At 35.0% G+C, this 20,557-nt stretch overlaps 1 protein-coding gene across 1 annotated transcript in view; it reads right to left on the reverse strand.

The window, feature by feature from the left end:
- Nucleotides 1-20,557, reverse strand: part of DOCK2 (dedicator of cytokinesis 2) — a 153,583-nt gene that overhangs the window by 34,115 nt on the left and 98,911 nt on the right. Inside the window, exons 30-33 of the mRNA XM_042826108.1 lie at nucleotides 18,036-18,114; nucleotides 7,324-7,424; nucleotides 7,166-7,224; nucleotides 5,339-5,487 (exon numbers count right to left, since the gene is read on the reverse strand). Coding sequence (XP_042682042.1) covers nucleotides 5,339-5,487; nucleotides 7,166-7,224; nucleotides 7,324-7,424; nucleotides 18,036-18,114 — 388 coding nt within the window. The remainder of the gene's footprint in view (nucleotides 1-5,338; nucleotides 5,488-7,165; nucleotides 7,225-7,323; nucleotides 7,425-18,035; nucleotides 18,115-20,557) is intronic.

A 20,557-nucleotide genomic window follows, 5' to 3' on the forward strand; every position in this document is an offset into this window, starting at 1 on the left:
TCCTTCTTACTAAGACTCTTCCATGGCTCTCCTTTGATTCTTCATCCTTTGACATTGTTTTGGCTTATATTAAAACCTTAGAACTTATAAAAGCATTCCGAGATTCATCGCCATGATTAACAGTCTGAGCTTTTAGCTGAAAGCCCCCACATACCCTATCACTAAGCTTCTATTCCTTTTGTGTATGCCCTCTGAAAAGTGTCAGACATGAATATCAGCTCTTCTATGATCATTCTTTGTTCTCACCCAACTAACTGCATTATGTTCAGGTATCACAGGAAAAAACAACCTAATATAAATTTATAAAGAATCTGTTAGAGAATTACAAGCTTGTAATGCTTGTAAAAAACGTTTCTAATATAGGTGTAAATGGGTTTACAGAGTCACTTCTTTCAGTCCCCTCATACCAGAGTTTTCCTAAAATTTTTGAAAATCATATGAATAAATTATCAGGTCTGGCAAAAATTCATTTTGAATATTAGACAAGCCTCCTTTTTTTCTCCTGAGATTCAGCTGAACAGGACCCGTTAATGGCAAATATCAATGTCATTCCAGAATATAAGCCAATCAAGTGATTCTGTCTGTAAAAATGAAGACATCCAATTATATTAAAACAACTTCTTAGAAAAGAACAGACTTATTAGACTACATAAGACATACAAATCTGTATTTGAACATCCTTAGAACTGCCCTTGAGGACATCAGAAAATCAACTTCCTATTCAAATTTAAATTTTAAGCTAATGTGAAAATGTTACATTTTCACTACCTACTTACTGTGGAATTTAACAAGTTTCACTTCCCCACAGCAACAAGTACAATCTCATTTCTACTGAGACAGTAGAAACAGCAGGATTACTCAAGCAGTATTCATCAAAACGGCAGCAGGAAGCCACACAACCAGCCACAGCTGGTTTGATTGTGCAGACTCTGGGGACGTAAGATTTAAGTGGGCTGTTGCTTCTCTCTAGGAGCTTTGAAACAATGTATTGAGTGACCGCTCTTCTACATTCATCATACAAAAAACAAAGTACAGAAAATTAGGCAGTGCAAATGTATGCCTCTTTTCTTTGAGAAGGTGGTAGGGGAAGGACGAATTTAAATGCTTCATAACAGACAAAACCACAGTTAAAAACAGTTAAAAACATATGAAACCAAAATTATGGTATCTAATGCAGCATCTGACAGACACGCTTTAAATAGAAGTATTTAAACACTTTAGAAGGAGTTGATGTGATTCTCAAGAGCTTGGATATACACTGTGTACAAACTGCACGATGCCATAAACAGGCAACACCAGATACAGCCTATTTTGAGATGACTGAGGAGAAATGCAGTGTTCACGAGAACATGAATCTCACTGTTCAAGTTGCACTTCTATATGACGCAGTTAAAACAATCTGGATGAAGGCAGCAAAGAAAAGGTAAAACTGAGAAAATATGTTGCTATGTATAGCCAGTGAGATCTTTACATAAAAAAGGTCATTGGTGGATATGAATTCACAAACATGCATAGTATTTGTATGAGAAACACTAAATCAGCCCAGAACTAGCTCCAGGAGAAATGAGCAGCATATAGCCATCCAGTGGCACAGCACAAGTTGGAGTAAATATTTAATCTCCACAGCATACTGAAAAGGCTACACTGCTTCCCAAAATAATTAATGACTTCAGATCTCAGAGGCTCCATTTAAGAGTTACTTGCCCTAAGGTTCTCACAGAAAATGGAAAGAGTCTTGGTTTGTTAGGAGTACCAACACACTGTGATCCAGAAACAATCATTTGACCTCTGTGTTACTAGTAGGTTTTGCTATTCTCAGCTCTTTAAATATTATTCACCTCTTAAATCTTTCCTTAGTACTTATTCAGCAGGCAGGGAATTGATGACTTCTTCAGAAGGTGATCTCACAGATTCTGGGACCTGAACAAAAACCCCTTTCTATGCATTTTTTTCCTGCAGTTTGTCAACTGCAGCTGATTGCATGAAACAGCAGAAATTAAAAAGCTGGCAGAAATACGGAAGAAAGTTGTAATGTGTCTTTGACAAAATTCAGCCCTAGTAGCTGTATTTCTCATCTAATTTAAACAACGTGCCTAATTGTATTAGTATTAATTTTGCTTTAAAATCGCTCACTTATCTATCTAGTAGACTACATAAATCCTCGTAACTTGAAACAAGTGTCAATACCAAGCACATGCTCATTTTTTTCTGCATGGATTTGTCTGAAGCACTGAGCCATCTAAAGCTGCTTCCTGCCAGTGGAAGTATTTCACATGCCTCTGAAATCCTTGAGCATAATACATTTTCAAAATTTCAAGGAAGAAATATGGATACGGACATCAATTACAAAGCATATGTGCCAGAGGAGCTTGCTAAGAACACTTCCATTCACTCATTTAGAAACCTTTTACAGCTATTAGAAAGCTGCATGACTCTAACAAGTCCATGTAGAATAAACATTTATCCTCTAACTGATCAAAAACTATGAAAGCACACAAACACAACCAATCTGCACTATTTGCTCTTTTCAACAAAGGTCAGGAGGGAAAGTAATTATAGAATACCTCCTCAGATGGCTTCAGCAATTGGTAAAAATAAAGAGAAGTATTTTCACTTTAAAATCAAACATGAATAGATTTGTTTGAAAAGAAATCTAAACACAGATGAATCAATCTTTCCTAATCCAAGCTAAAATCCTTAACAGAACATGAATCCATCTTTATTTAAGTAGTAATTTATTTACTCTTAAAAGAGCTAGTCTTTAACTATTTTTTTTTTAAGTTAGCCTTTTCTAACATTTTGCCTCAAATTTTCAGTCAGAGCAAACAAAAGTATTTTGCTTGATGCTTGATAAGATGTACAACCTAATATTTGAGGGAAAAATGGGTAATCAATACTTGAAGGATGAGATTCTTTTAACTTTATGTGCCCAACAGACACACAACTAGCTTCCCTTTGTAGATGAAGGAGGAGGGGATATATCTGAAGGCCCAAATCTATCCATGGACACCTCTTGTAAGTTGGATAAATAGCCTTTCCCAGAGATCAGATTCCCTATCTAATGCTAGACAAAGCCCTGATGCCTAAAATTACAAGCTTATGTAGCACTTCTCCTGAATGAATGGAAGCTATACGTGCTAAGTAAAAAGAAGAATCAAAAAGAAAATTCCTTAGTATGCCATACATCTACATATTTATTGCTGTCTATTAAATATATGTGTAGTAGAATGTTATTTTTGAGATAACCAGAGGTGGAATTTTGTTTTCTCTGGGGCTAGCTGATTTCCTAGCAATAGCAAAAATAAAATAAAACTCCTGACTAATAAATTTGAATAACTTGAATAACTGAGATGTCACACATCTCAGCACAGTGCCACATCAAGCTAACGAAATCAATAACTTGGGGAAAGCTTATTCAATGATTTAGCAGGCACCACTAAAGCTCTAGTTCCACTGCCAATGCAGACTACTAATAAAGCTGTCTCTGTGCTTTTTTCCCTTTCTCTCATCAGAAGTGATCACAGTTCATCACAATTATGTTTTCAACTGAACATCAGCATCACTCCAGACTCCTAAGTAAGACAATGTTGAACTGAAACAATAATTTTGAAAAATTTATGCTAAAGCTTTAGAAAAATATTCCTCATAAAACTAAATGCCAATTTGAATATCAGAAATGTCAGCTGCAGAAGGTGGAGTTTACATTTACATCAATATTCCATTCACATTAATTCTTTGCCTTTTCTAAATAACATGGTAACAATTTTAAGTAATATGACTGAATATGTATTTCTTTAAACAAAGTTTACCAGAATTGCTAGACACAGAGAAGCAATTTTAGAAATTTATCTTAATTACCTCATCCAGAGGAGTGAATTAATATCTGAGTTCTTGACTGGAAACAGTCCAAAACAGAATGTTATAATCTAATGACACTCAACTGTTAAATTATGAAAATGTTTAAGTGCCATCTGATAAAAATTAACTATTATTCTTACACAGTAATAAAATGAATACCCCTGATCCTCAGCACTGAAAATTTATAACCTGAAACTAATCTACATTAGCATAAGGAGTGATTTAAGGGTCAGCAAAGCATCTAGCATCATTGAGGCACTTAAGTTGCTATTCTTGTTTAATCAGTCAGTTTGGCTGATGAGTTTCCAGGATTTTTGGTTTGTACAGATCTCTGCATCCCTCCCAAGAGATGCAGTATAAGCCAAGAACAGAAAAATATTTTTAAGAAGGCAAATGCAGAACTACTAGAATAAGGAACAGATGCAGAGAAGCAAGTGGTTTTTAATCTTGGCCTTGAACCAAAAGCTTTACATTCTGGAATGCAGATCAAAATCAAAATTCCATCTGCTAGTTTGTTCCACACTTAGTTGACACAGAAATGCCCCATATGATTTAAAGTATTAAACATAGCTGAGTTTGAGTGACACATTTGTATTTACTTTTCTATGAATGTCTAAATTATGACTTTTTTTTGGTCACTTACTGTTACACAGATGGTTTGAAATTAACTACTTGTGCCTGAAGCTCCAAGTTAAAATCTACTGTGAAAGGCAGTGTGCAAACAGAGAACAAGAAAATTGTGCCCGCAGAGGAAAGTGAGGTGGGAGAGAAACAGACAGATGTCAACTGTTTGACTACACACCACAAGCATGGCAGGAGATCGAGTTTAAATCACACTCCCAAGTGTCCTATCCTATTTCTTTTCTGTCAAGGGTATGAAATACTTCTGATTTAAAAATCCACTTTGTTTGCAAAATTCCTACAGAAAACCTTTTTGAATGCCAGCTCTTCTTCAAGATTATTTTTCACAAAGCAAATATTTAGAAAAGTTTCCTGAAAAATCTAATAATGTGCAATTAACTTCAAGCTATTAACTGAAACTCCTGTTGGATAGTATGTATTAAAAGTTAAAACTTCTAATGTATAAAGATCTGTATCACATAAGGGTTTCGTGAAAGATTAGTATTAGAAGAGACCCCAAGAAGTCACCTAATTCTACTCCTACTTAACAGGGTTGACTTCAGTGTCATGTCTTTTGTTCAGGACTTTGTTCAGTAAGATTCTAAAAATATTCATAAAAATTGCCTATGCTCTCTGGGCCCCTGTTCCAGTGCCTTATAGCTGTCATTGTGAAGGATGTTTTTTCTCAAATCCAACTACAACACTCTGGAATGCCTACATTCTCCTGTGCAGGAACCCTTTTTTTGTTCTTATTCTTTTGGATTTTATTTTCTGTGAGCACAGAAATCCATACAACAAATGTTTACCAAAAATAAATCGGCTACAAGACAATGAATTTTCCAACATTATTTTTAATTACCTTTTTGAATTCTCCTGTCCTTTGATATTCACAAAGTATCATGTCAAAAAATATTGGAATTGTAGCTTTTCGCAGTTCAACCTCTGGAATGAGAGTCATTTCCAAGATGGGTCCAACCATCCCCGGTATAAAGCAGATTTTATTCTGGCCTAGAACAGAATGACAAATCAGATACTTCAGAAGAGAAGAAAAACTGTTAGAAAAACATTTAGGGCAGGCAGTATTTTAAAGCAGCGTTTTAACTACCTATGCTGGTAACAGTCTTAGAATTTAGTCATTTACCCTTACTCTTTCTCAAATCCTAAAAGAATGTTAATAAATATGCTCTCATATCAAGAGACAGTGCCAGAAATATGAATGCATACCAGCTGAGTTAACATTTTCAGTCAATATTTCAGCTTTTCAGATTTAGACATCTCCTCTTAAAAATTCTGAGAAGAAAGCAATCAAAAACACTAATAATCCACCAAACTCTCAGTAGGACAGTGCCACATGAGATGCTTTCTAGACATATTACTTGCTTTCAACTGCAAATAGCATCAAACATCATAACCAATAAATCAAACTAATCAATGCATCAACCATTGCAACCAGTAATAGGAACACAGTCTGTGCAACTCCTAAAACCACACAATATTATCTTGTAGCACAACAGTTTTGCACCTGTGAAAGAGCCTTAAAGCCTGCAAAAATCTTCAACTAGGTTTGAGATATTCTTCAAATACTGCTCGTTTCTGAGCGAAAAGAAAAAGTTTGATGTGTGGGTCACATAAGTCCAAGCCCAATGATCTGCCTCAGAATGTCAATATTGCTGGTAGCTTGTAAGGAGATTAAAATATTATCATAAACAAATATGACTAGACTTGTTTCATAAATAAAAGTAATCTGATTCTGTTTTTCCTCTCATACGGCTGCATAATGTTGTAACTTTCAGCATAACTGAACAACTTCAATAGTTTTATGCAACATTATTTTTTCTTTCAGTCGTTTTGATTAAAAATATTGCTAAACCTAGAAATATCAGTAATATCAATAAGATTCAAAAGACTCTTATAGTGTCTGAATCACTTCCAATATCTATAGGCATATGACCCTAAAGATCTGAAATTTTAAAAAAACAAACAAACAAAAAAAAAAACAACAAAGGAATTAATGTACTATGTAAATATTTTTTCACCTCTAAAAATGTTCATTCTCCCACAGAAGGCTCTTATACAAGTAAAAAATAAGAGATATTTTCAGCTAAATGATTTAAATACAGACTGCTCCACTGATATAATTAAAATGAAAACTTTTTAAATTTCTGCCTAAAAATATAAAGAGAAACTTCCTCAATCAACTCACATACAAAATGATTGTCACGTAAAAACCTGTTCCACTCGTATGCTGTTATCTGCCTAGCAATGCTTAAGTTCAATAAACTGAGTAATTAGCAGAACATGAAGAACTGCGGGATAAATATTTGGCCTTTACCTTCACATCCAGCCAATCACATTAAATCTTGCCTTGTGCTCCTGAAGATGACCCTTTGGGAAGGATGTAAACAGCTGCAATTGTTTGACATTCCAGTTTCAAAGCACCTACTGTAGGTGCTACTATGTTCAGTAACCAAAAGAGTTCATCATGAGTATTCTCTACCTTTAAGATACACAGCCTTAACATGAACCAGAAGCCACCAACTCTTGGAAAATTTACTTGCTTCTCAATTTCTGCATAATAAAGTTCAACCATCTCGAAATTTTGGAGAAATTTCTTATCAGACATTTCCCAGTGAAACATGCAATGTGAGACGCATTCAGTTGTAATTAAATTCATTTGCCTACTTACCAAGTTTGTACCACATGTCACGGATAGCAAAGCCAACTAAACGTCTCATATCTCCATACCTAGTTAAAAATAATAAAGTTCAGGTACTTTTAATCATTATGTTTTCCCACTTTTAGTTAAAAAATTAGATATAAACTAAAGTATATGTTTTTGCTTACTTGCTCTGGATCTTGTTGTACTTTGCATGGGAAAAATTTTCTAGTTGTAGCGAATCTTGGGTAATAAAAGCCACAGCCAGATGAAAATAGTTGTTCCAGAGCTATAAATTGAAAATAAGGAAATTATAATAGTTTTGAGCAAAGCTGGAGTAGTACTAACACATGCATAATACTGAATTATTTAGGAAACAAAACAATGCCAGCAATTTGAGATTTTTATATTATGCTATGTTGTACATCACTAGTATTATACAATTAGGAGAAAAGCAAGGAAGATGAATTTTAATAATCACTACACATTTGCTCTTAATAATACAGCAGTTGAATAAATATTACCAGGATGGATTTATATGAAATTCATTAGCTTACAACATTAAATCACGAACCAGAGCAGGACAAGTGGAATACATTACAAGCCAGTTAATCTTAACAACTTGGAGCTAAAGGCACCTGACGTAATTGCATTTTATTTGACATCTTCAAGAAGTATCTACTGCCTTCTAAGTTCTACTTCAACAACAACTTGTGTGAAATTCCAGCGTATTTTGTTAAGAGCTGTCTTCATTAAACAAGGACAAAATACTGCCCTGAATAACGACTGTTATTACTGAGTCATGCTCCAGAACTGAGAGAACAAGGCTTTTATTTTCAGCTCACAGCTCTGCCTTTCTGAAAGCAGACTGCTTGTCCTCCAGGTGATCAAAATGAAATACTTCTCTCATTCTAGAGATGGGAGGGAAAAAAGAAAACACAGTAGGAAACAAATTCAAGAAAGTAAATACTACCTCAGGGAGCTTCTTAACAGTTAGCAGTGGCTATAGATACTTCTTTAAAAACATATTTACAACTAAGAATATGTGTAAATGGTATCATTGAGACAGTAAAAAGGAAACAGTAGAGGTATTCAGCAGTAGTTTAAAGGACAGAAATAAAACATTATTTTAAAAATTGTAAAAAGTGATTACAGAGCTTTTGATTAATTTTGCATGTGAAACACAATCCTATTTTGGGAAGCCACACTATTACTCTTAAAATCTGAAGTTTTCTCCAAAACTTAAGAGATGTCTGTTCTTTAGACTTCGGAAAATACTCTTGTGCACAAGTAACCATACAGAATAGACACCAGCACACAAAAATACACAGAAAACCAGACGATTAATAAATAAAAATCTCAAATATCCTCCATAAGGCCAAGTATCCCGTGTCAAGTTTATTCCTCACTTAGGAGCCCACCTAAAGCTCTCCCTAGCAGACCTGCTTATCCAAAAGCTCTTAGGAGGGCAGTTGCTGTCTTTAAGTATTTGTGGTCCACAGAGCCAAATTTCAGAGAGCTGCGGTACGAGGGGACATGGCCTCAAGTATTGCCATGGTAAGTTTAGGATGGATATCAGGAAACACTTATTTACAGAAAGGGTTGTTAAGGGCCGGAATAGGCTCCCCAAGGAGGTGTTTGAGTCACCATCCCTGGATGTGTTGAAAATCCATTTGGATGTGGTGCTCAGGGACATGACTTAGCAGAGGGCTGTTAGAGTTCGGGTAGTTTGGTGAGGTTGCGGTTGGACTGGATGATCTTTAAGGTCTTTCTCAACCTGAGCGATTCGATGATTCTGTGCACAGACTCAAGTGGAATTTCATTGGAGATGTTTGTTAATTTGTTATATTTTGTAAAATTTAAAGATGGTCTGAATTCATCTAAAACAATCATAGCCATATTAAAAATTAGGCTTAAATATTAGCACTTGTAAGGCAGTAGCGTTTTTCTCCCTTAGTACAAACATTTAACCTATATTTATGTCTAATATTTGATAGTACACTAACAGCACATGCGAAGTCATAGTATTTTTCCCCAGGATAAATATTATTTATGCTCTGAAAAGTCTCCACTTTCCTTTGCCAAAGATTATTAAGGATAAATTTGATCCATTTAGAGTCCGTCAGTTTGCATACGTCAATTACACCTGCAAAATGGAAAACTTCTCAAATTACTCCTCATTATAGAGAGAAAAAGGAAGCCTTACTACTGTAGTTAATGGTCTATTTATTCACATAAAAATTCCAAGCTTGATGCTGCCTTTTTCTTAAATGTAACCTAAAGAATTAATCTTTGTGTATGAAAGAAATTTCCTTTCTTTTGCAGAATACTTAATGGTTGCTGAAAAATTATGACTCTCAAATTATGACAGTGTATCAAGATAAGAACACACAAATAACAGTTTCAAACAACAGAACTAACACTAAAACCCTGTGGGGCAAAGTAGTGTCTCAGTAATATAAATGACACACATGTATAGATTAAAAATGAATGCAAAAAGTTATTTAAAAGACAAGTTCTAATTTCTTTTAAACACACAACAACATTCCAAGATGTGCTGTATTCAAACACCAAGCTATCCAGGAGGAGGCAAGGCTGAAGAAACACAGATAGAGAAGAGTATCAGAGCTCCTGTGCTGAGCAGGAATGCTCATGCTTTGCTGCTTCCTGTTGACATGAACTTCAGTGATGAGCTGCTGGCAAGGGACAGCAGCTTGGAGACAAAGCTAGAGCTGAGAAGTGACCCTTCTCCATAATTATTATTCATTGCAAATTCATACTGACATGCAGCATGTGACTGTAACAGCATAAACCAACTTGGTGTATTTTAACGGTGCAAATTATGGCAACTGAACTGGCACACACTGAGAGGGCTTCAAAGCAACAACACCCTTGCATATATGAGGGCTAAGATACTTAAATTAAATTAAAAGATCTCTCATTCTTTTTTTTTTTTTTTCTGAAAACATAGTGCTCCTTACCCCTAGAAAATGTGACAGCTGCCGTTTTGGAAAATGTGGAATTAATTTAGCAAGAAATTTCTAAGGATTTCACAAGGATGAGGTCTGGACGATCTTCTCAGGACAGTTACCAGAAGTAAACTAAAAATGCTGCCCCTTCCTGCATACATGCCTTTGAAATCAATGACTCTTTTTCACTGATGTCTACCTTTTAGCCATTGCTTCCTCTATGAACACTTTTTTTTTATAATACAGCTGGCGCATGAAGTCTTTGGAAGATGAGTTTCTGATAACTTATGACACACAAATTGTTTTCCAACATTTCTGAAAGTTCAACAGATAAGACTGCAGGTTTTTTGTATTTTTTTTCCTTTAGAAAATTAGACAAAAGAAAGCCCAGCCTCTTGAGACCAGGAGACATAACACACTGCAGATAGATACTGGCTTCATTACTTTGACTTTGTAGAGAAACAGTCACAGCTGTTGTGCTAAGTTAGCTAAAAATAAGCTTCTACAATTTTAAATTAATATTTGTAAGAAATGTTTAATTTACTTTCAGGATATATGATATTACAAAAATGACATAATTTCATCCAATATCATTCCCTTTCACATACTAAATCACATTTCTTCATAACTTAAAACTAATTCACTTAGAACAAATTCCTATTTTTACTATTTTTGTGAGTCACGCGAGTTCTAGCAGATTTAAACGCGTGAAAAGCAAATTGTGTGTGTTTTTAAATAGAAAGCTCCACTGGATCAAGCACAGATACTAACATTCAATGACTTGCCCTGAGGAAATAAAGTACAACAGGATTCCATATTTTGTTTAGAATTATATGCAAAAAAATTCAAAGAAAATTTAAAATTCACTATAGGGAAAAAAAAAAAAAAAAGAAAAAAAAAAGCAGTATATTTGATTGGGAAGGGAAATTTGAGCAATTTTTCATTAATCTTCCCTAAAATAAGTTAATACTCACAAGTACATGAAGCAGCACAAGAATCCAAGCCTACGTCAGGAAAATTATTCTGCACTTACTGTAGAATATCACACTAACAAACCTGCTGAGCAGTGGCCTAAGGAGAATGTGAAAGCTAAAATTCAGAATGACTCACCAACTGATAAGTATTAAGAACTGGGTCCTGGGTAAAGCAAGCGTTCTCTTCTGCTCACGTAGAGTCTCAAAAATTAGTAACTTTAGACTTACAACACATTCATAAATTCTGTAAATTGCAAGGGCAATTAGTAAGGGCTTATTCCTACGGTACGCAGACTGGTTCATAAAAGGTATTGTGCTTCTTCTGAGGTGAAGAGGAGAATATTATGCAATTCTAGGTAAAAAATATTGAAAATCTTTTGGGGTCTCTGCCAACTATTCTTTGCAATGATGATGTATTACAAAAGTAGAACATTTTCAGGTTAATGAAAATAAGTTTAAAGAAGCTCTGATGAAACATATTACGTTCTTTTGTTGTTTTAACAACAAAGGACTACTGTTCATTTTTAATGCTGAAAGATTTTCACATCATTATTTCCATTCTTTTGTCATACACTCATAGAATGACATAATTTATGTGAAATATTTGCACACGTTTTCTAGTCCAAGTATCTAACATTCCTGCGTTAGAAAACATGCCAAACTTTTGAAATAAGCACACTCCCAAATCTAGAAAATGTTGTGTATTTATGTCACATTTTTGAAAATGTATTTTCCAGATATTTCTTTCCATCCTGAGCAATGAGTCCAATATCCAAAACAATCTAGATGAATGTAAAAAAATAAATAAGTATATCAATATCTTAGCATTGGTCTATACTAATACATAGCAATATCTTAGAATCATAGAATGGTTTGGGTTGGAAGGGACCTTTAAGATCATTTAGTTCCAACATCCCTGCTACAGGCACCCACCGCAGCAGGTTGCTCACAGCCCCATCCAGCCTGGCCCTGAACACCTTCAGGCTGGGGGCACTCACAACTTCTCTGGGCAACCTGTTCCAGCATCTCATCATTCTCAAGCAGAAGATGGGTCAAAGAAGCAGAACATGATAACATAACCAATATTTAATTAACATGAAATTAATATAAATATAGCAGGTGTAGTTAATAGAGATAGAGAACTTTCTTAACAGTTGCTAAAATGAAGCGCTAGTGCCTTTTCTCATCTCTTTACTCTAGTATCAAACACCTTCCAAGGTTTTCTGCATTGTCTAACTATATTATGTATATTTTTGCACAATACAACATGCATTTATATCTGTATATTTATTTATTCACTGTAATTATTATATTTATTTATTCACTGTAATGCAGTGAAGCTTTTGATTTTGGAGTTTCTGAGTATTTAAAGATAAAAAAGAATAAACACGCAATTTCACTCGTGATGCTAAAATACATTTCATAATGCTAAGTTGATAATGGTGCTTTGTACACTAGAGAAAGACAGGGAAAAATGAAAAGATTAGCTTTTTTTTTTTTTTTTTTTTAAGTTAGACTGACATTATAACACTGTGGGGACTATGTCTTTAGCAATAAAATTCTGTGGTAAGTATATAGATGAGTAATATGAAATTATAATTGCTGTAGCAGTACAGATTTAGCAATATAATCCTTTCTAAAGCCCCATTAAAAGATACCATTAACAGAGGGGAAGGATAGGAAGGAACAGAAACCAACATTCCACAAAACAGAGCTTAGGATAGCTATGCCTGAGTATAACACAACAAAGCATTTCCTAGGTGTTTAATCTTTCCTGTCCCTAATACATCAGAAGCTGACATTTCCAGATGGAAACATTACAAAAGCTATGTGGGACAAAACATCACTTCATGGAATTATTGTGACAATGTATGCTGACCACGTTTTTTCCTATAATAAAAACAGATGGAAAAAAATTAACTAAAAGTTTGAAGGGAACCATTAGAAATAATTACTGTGATCTTTATTTTACTGTTACTGGAAGACTGGCTTATGTTTTATCTAAACTAAATTAAGTGAAGAATGAAAAAAAACATGACTTACAAAGTAGAAAAGGAATTTCTGCTGAAGTAAACAAAACAAGACAAAAAACATCAATTTTTTCCCTTGTTCTTCAGTCATAAAAATGAGTAAACTGCTGACAGTTAAGACATGCCTGATAACTAGGAATGTTGCTTTATTTATTTCTACTAGGAACAAAAAAAATGTTAATTTGCATTTGAACTTACTTTTATTCTATACCTGCATCTCTATTCCTGTATGGACAGATAATGTTCTGTATCAGTACTGAACTACTTTCAAATATTTGCTTTCTTTAAGATCACTGTGAATCGTAACTGTCAAATCTAACTAGCTGCATGTTAATTGCTATAAAATAGAAACTGTTACACTTGTTTGGTAAAGGCATTTAGACTTCAGTCATCTTATTCCCTCATTATTCAGACTTGAAAACCCTGGACGTTACCCTTGAGATAGGCATGTAGTATCTAGTTTTGAAACACAGAGGTTTTCAACCAAACAAAATTAGCAAATTTTGATTAAGATTGCATAGTTACCACAGAAGGTAAAAGAGAAGTACTGAAAACTCCCCAAATTCTCCCATTTCCCAAAACTGAAATAAACATTCCAGACATGTTTTGAGGGTATCATAAATACATATTTTGCATAACTACAGAACCATACAAAATTTTTGCTACAATTTAATTTAGAAACCAGGCTGCCTTTTCAAAAAATGTTCTGTAATTTTTTTCTTCATTAAATTTCTTCTGAAGTGCTCATCAGTATCTGTCCTAAATCCAATGCATACAATATATTACAGAAAGGGATGTGGTGTATCTGTTCTTTTACCTGCAAAAGTCCAGCTGTGAAACAGTGATTTGTACAGGCTGTCTAATCACCACATTTTAAATTGGCAAGTCCTTAAAAAGTTAATACTCAATGGAAAACACCTGCAATGGCTGTCTTTCCAAAGAGAAGTGGTCTTTCCTAGCAGAAGCTGGTTATCAAAACGAAAAAGAGCAATCCCCCGCCCACAAAAGAAAACAGAGATGCAAATCACAACTACATCAATGCTGAGCACAGATATGGCAAGATGGTTGGCTCATGAGACTGTTCTGCATTCTGTTAAGAAAATCCTTATGAATATGGAGGCATTTTTCAACTCTGCTGAAAACAGCTCCTGCTGAGCTGCAGGAAATCTGACAGTTTACCCAGTATTCACCTTTAGGGTAGAAAGTCACCCTAGTGTCTTTAACATTTCTTTAACCCAACCCCTCTTTTGCAGTGTCCTGGTGCCATGCTCTAAACCACCACTGTCCTGCAGTCAGAATTAATACTCCTTATAAATTTTCCTCCTAATGAGAAGTAAAACAGTCCAAAGACAGAACTGGAAACATGAGAGGACACTTAATCTAGGCAGTAATTTGCAGGTTCTTACCACCAAGGGGACCAGAGCACAGCGTCTGCTTGGGATAAGTAACTCTATCAGATGAATGGGTCAACTGACTGTATTAACTGGTGGTGTAAATATTTTGCCCTTGAGTTCATGAAAAGAATTTGAATGTACCTGAGAATGCCAGAGCAGCACAGGGATCACAAACGTGGCTCAGCTCAAAGTTGAGTATGAAATCTAAACCATTAAAAAAGAATTCTGAAAAGAGCAAAAAAACTGAGTTTTCATCCTGAAGATTGCTTCTTGAAGACAACCAGCTGGGAACACCCAGCTTCATGACTGTGAGTGTATTACAGAAAATGGTACTGGGACTCACGTTGGTATTGTAATTTAACAGCAATTGCTGTAGTTGCTTAGTAAAATGTACATTTTTACTGTTTCCAGTTTTGCTGTGCAAAGTGAAAAACCTCATGTAACACTGTCAATCTTCAAATAGGTAAATTTGATATTAAATGTTACAACCTCTGCATGTGGAGTACCTAAAAACCTGGCCAGAGGGTACAGAACTCTGACAAAGCACTTACTGGTTTTATTCAACAAACCAATTTACTTTGTAGGAAGTCTGCAGGCAGTAGCTTTACACTGAAGAACATTAGCATGAATTACATTATCCAAGAGTTATTACACAGGTTAAAATGAATATTTACATCTTCTAATGCATTGAAATGTACACTCTAACATGATAAATGACAGAAAAATGAGAAATTAGCATAATTTTGTTTAGTTTAAATTCAGTCTAACTTACAAGTGATCCCTGATGAAAGCATGTCCAACCTAAAAGATTCCTCTTTGTGCACCACAGTTGTTTTTTTTGCTGTCTTTTTTTTTTCAAAAATGTACACACAAAAAAGATTTAAAGACTGTTAAGAATTCATTAAATTTTTGAGCTAACAGTGATCTAAATAAGTACAGATAGCAGTGGGTAAGCAAATTTTAATTTTTTAATGAAATAAGAGCACAATAATAAATATTCTGTAACAAATGTCTCTTAGTTATTTCTTCTGTTACTGTTCTAGCTTATGTTCATTATGAAATGGATCAACATCTCTTATGTGCAGCCTCTACTTTTGATTCTTTTACTGGGAGTGCTTGAAATTCTTTTGAATACATCCAGCACAAGCCCTGGCATTTCCTGCCTTACCACTGCCAATCACACTCACAATATTCAGACCTACTGTAGGTGTGAAAGCACTGAAATCTTAAAAAGGGCTTTCAACATAAATGGACCCCATGGACCCCAACTTGTTACAGGATGAGTCAGAAAATTTATGTTGAACGGCGTACCACTGCTGTTCTGTACATAGTTTTTGTATGTGTCTCTAAGGCATGTAACAGCTTTACCATTGAATCTAAGGTTTTACATTTCAGAACATTTAAGTTTTCAAGAGTACAACTACTGTTCTTCAGATATATCACAACCTCTCACGGGTGCTAAATGATACCTATTATTTCCTTTCTGCCTAACTCACATAATGAGTAAAAAAGCAATTCCGCTTCAGAAGGAAGAAAAAGACTAGGAACCTCTTAACCTCCATCTACAAAACTTCAACAGACTAGCAAAAATTTCCACACTGCTTTTGCTCTGGATGTATTATTTATTATTTACTCAATTACTTCACAGTCTACTTGCTTTGTTTGGCTAGGTTGTCTGCTACACAGTCATGTCATCACTCTGCCAAGTGAAAAATACTCAGATACACTTCTGTTTGATTTAAATGACTTTAACTACTACTTCTAAAGTAATATTTATCTTCAAAAGATAGTCAGATTCTGCACATAAGAAAATACAACCCTACAAGTAGTATAAATCATTCACTCATTTACTGAGGACTTAAGGAGGTAACATTATATATTTTTAATTTTTAACAATGTGCATCTTTATCTCTCCCTTCCCAGCGTTCTCCATTTCTGTATTTTAAAATACCATTTTTTGGAAATATTAAAACAATTCCCTTTGCTTTAGCTTCTACACTCATCAGACATTGTTCTCAATGCATATTCTCTATAAGGATCTGAACTGTAAACATCCCTTGTTCTTTGAAACTAGAAATCGCTGCTATGTATATCCATAACATGAGAAAATTTAGCCCAAAGGCTGCTGCATAATGAGTCACTGACCCTTGAATAAATCCTTCGTTTTGGGCTTTTTTTGGTCAGCTTTTTTAAGGAGAAACCATTTGTTTCACATAAACTGTGTTCACAAAAATTTAATGAAGTTTTTACATCTCTAGTAGTCACTAATGCAATCCAGGCATTCAGTTTCTTTCAACAGTTTGATGTACAATCAATGAAACAGAAATACATAAATGTACTGCTTGATTTCTCGAAACAAATGTTACTCTAAAATTCCTAAATTTATTTGAAATATGGACACCTCAAAGATATCCCAAACATTTTCACCCCCTTGAAGGAAAGGCACTTCAAATTTTAACTCCAGTTTCAGGACTATCCAGTCACGAAAGTCTGAAAAGAGGTAATGGTTAAATAATAACAAAAGAAAGCTTGATTTAGAATTTTCGTTGGCAAAACAGTAACTAAGACCAAAGCTCCCTGACACTAATCTTTTTGTACCTCAATAGCTAAAATAAATATATACAAGCACTGCAACAGCTACACAGCATTGCTTGTTTGTTTTTTAACTAAAATACTCCAAAACAAAAGAGGCAAACCAAATACTACATCTAAAAATATTAACAGTTTAGAGGGAAACTCTGGAAGTATCCCACTTACTTTGAGTAGTCACTACTAATGCTTGCTTACAGCCAAGACATACTGATATTGAAACGTTTGAAAGGTACTCTTTTTTTTTTTTTTTTTTTTTTTTCATTAAAACTTTTTCCAAAAAAAAATGGATTTTTTTTTTTTGGAATTGTGGCAAATAATTCCATCACCTTCACTATCTTTGACATCCACGCCAGCTCTCTATGCTGTAAGTATGTGCAATCCACATGAGAAGTGCCACCCCAAAGCGGAATCTTCCAATAGTCAAAAATAGGAGACATGGACATACATAGCAGAGCAGGAAGATTCAAGCTATGGCATGAAGAAAAAAGGTTCTTTTTCAGAAAGAAAAAAGATTGTATTTCTCTTTGCACTCCTTAGTACTTCTACTCCTTGTTCCTATTCATTATGCCTTAACACTTCAAAACATTTTAAGAAAATTTTGTAATTTTGAAGATAACCTGATGCATTTCAGAAAGACGACATCAAAGCTTTTGAGTAGCGAGGCATATTTTTTGTTAGAAGTATTTTGGAAAAAGTTGGTCCACTGAAAATGAAGAAGGTCCACTTAGTCTTTGCAGACTGGGTAATCGCAATACAATTAATCACATGTAAATATGTTTTCAAAAAACGTAAATATGAAAAACTGAAAATAGCCTAATCCTGCAAAACTTGAATCAACAGTACTTCTATTACTGATAAAGTATCAGAAGGGGCTTTGACAGTCTGGAATGGAGGCCAGGATGCATGAACTATTTTATTCAACTCAAAAGCTTAACACTTACTTGTACTTCAAAATTCATATTCTCCAGAAATTTTTGGTTCATTGTCTCTGCAAATTTGTTGATGGCTCTCAAGAATACTCTGGAAAAAAAGAAAAGAAAAAAGCAATATAGATTAATGCATGTATTCTTTGGGATTCTTTTCCAACCCTGTGTGGTATTGAAAACACATTTTAACACTGGGCAAGCTAGAAGAGTCCAAGTTCACAATATATGAACAAATTATTCTGTGTAATGTCATGTTACTTACGCATCACCGATTTTAAGCATAACTGTCAGTGTCCTGATCTTCACTGAAAATTCACACGTTTCTTTTTTTCCTCTGCTGCACAATACATTATATTCTTGAAAAAACATACTGTGTTTTTAAACGCAATTTTACCTTCTGGGTGACAAAGTGGTTCATTTCCAAGTATGTTACTGCCTCTTCCTCATGGGTTTGACAGCTGAAAATTCCTGCACTTAATGGTTAGAAGCTGACACTTCATTTTCCCAATTAAAAGAAAGCTCTTTAGTTTTCTCACAGGTGGCTGAGGATGAAGATGACATCTCCGACACCTCAAGTAGATTATTAAAATGCACTCAAAGCTGAATTAATACAGTTATTTGTTCCAACTGGAAGAGTGTAAACATGATGCCTTCAGCTTGAAAAGCAGCGTATATTTATGCTCATAACTAAAGCAGCAAGATTAAATGACATTTATAAATCAGACTTCTTTGTCTATCTTTGCAACAGTGTACATTTGCAACACTAAAATCAGTGGTATTTCTGCACATTTGTTAAGTTTATTAAATAATTTAGTTTCATTACATTTACTATTCAGAAAATAAATCATCCATATTCCTCTACTTTGTAGGAAAAATTCATGAAATTTTAGGTGAAATACTTTGCGCAATCTCAAAGACATGAACACAAGTTGAAAAACACTCCTAAATGCTCAGGTACACTCACTAGCTGTTACAAGTGATACAAGGAAAAAGCAATCCTAAGTACTCAAGCACAACTGTTGCCCATCAGGAAAAAGATCTAATAGTTGCAAGAAATGAATTTTTAAAAATCCACAAAATTCCATAAAATATAATCCTAAATAAGCAATCTAGATTGCCCTGAATGCAATGCCTCCTATTCAGTTACATGGAAACTACAACAGATACAAAGAGGACAGTAACACTACATGTTAGAGCAAATTCTCAGCTACAAAACATGATTTTTCAACACACCATCATTAATTATGCATTTTCATCAGCAATGAACAAGAGTCTGCACGTCATGCTCATAAAAATCTGCACCAGTGGAGGTGACCCACTATTCCACAGTTGCTATGACTGTTAGGAAAATACTGCCTGCTGCAGTCCATTTTTCAATGGCCCAAACAGACGGAAATCAGAAAGTGTCAAATCCAGACTATGTGGTGGATTGTGACAGGACAATTCAGCTGTGACTGTCTGCAAAGCAGGGCCTGCTGTTATTCTGTTGCAAGAGAAAAACTGTCCTCATCCCTGACCTGACTGTGGAAGTTTGAACCTTCATCTTTGTCAGCATTGCAATGTAATGGTCAGAGTTGATGGTTTGCTCAGGTTCCAGTAAATCCAGAAGGACCACCCTTTTCCTATATCCCAAAATGCAGTGCAATTTACCCACAGAGGGCTGCATCTTGAACTAATGTTTTTGGCATGTAGTGGCAACATCACATTTTGCCACAGGAAAAGGTCACTTTCACCTTCATATTGGTTCAGTAGGTCCCAACAAAGTTGTATACAGTGTTCTTTCACTTTCTGGCTAAGCATTTTTGGAACTCACCTTACACAAACTTTGCAATATTCCAAGATTGCCACCAACACTTCCAACACACTGAAGCTGACCTTCAGCTCCACACACAGTTCCCTGGTCATAACCCACCTATTCATGAGGATGAGCTGATTGAAACACTCTTAGTTTCTTGGTGTGAGAGCTGTGCATAGCCATCCAGAACGTGGCTTGTCTTTCATGTTGCTGCCGTCACTACTGAAACACACCACCACCCTCACTGTGCTCACATTTATTCTTTGGGCTCCATAAATGTTCGGCAAGTGTCAATGAATGTCGGTGTGTGCAATTTTTCTACATGGAACTCAGTCCCACCACTTTACTACATACACACTTCCATGTCAGAAGCCATTTTGTCTGCCCCTTACTGACACCTGTCACAGGGCAACAAAATGTAAGAGATTCAACCTCCGTTGCCTTTGAACCTCTATACCAAAATTTGCCTCTGACATTATGGGCCAGCGTAATAAAATAGTAGGCATTACTTTTGTAGCAGCTTTTGTATCTTCTGTGAGTATCTCTGTCATTCCCACAGATATTTTTATCTGACATACTGGAATTACACATTTTCAAGAAGCATGCAATACTTCCTGACTGTCAGGTTCCAAGTATTTCCATGCATTTGTATTTTGCCTAGAGGATGTAACTATTTCTGTCAAGTCTGTAAGTCACTCAGGCAGTAGGCTTGAATTCTATTCCTGGCGCCTGTCAATGCCAT

The sequence above is a fragment of the Centrocercus urophasianus genome, unplaced genomic scaffold, assembly GCF_019232065.1.
Source record: "Centrocercus urophasianus isolate 14NV4802_14NV808 unplaced genomic scaffold, USGS_Curo_1.0 seq_26, whole genome shotgun sequence".
Taxonomy (NCBI): Eukaryota; Metazoa; Chordata; class Aves; order Galliformes; family Phasianidae; genus Centrocercus; species Centrocercus urophasianus.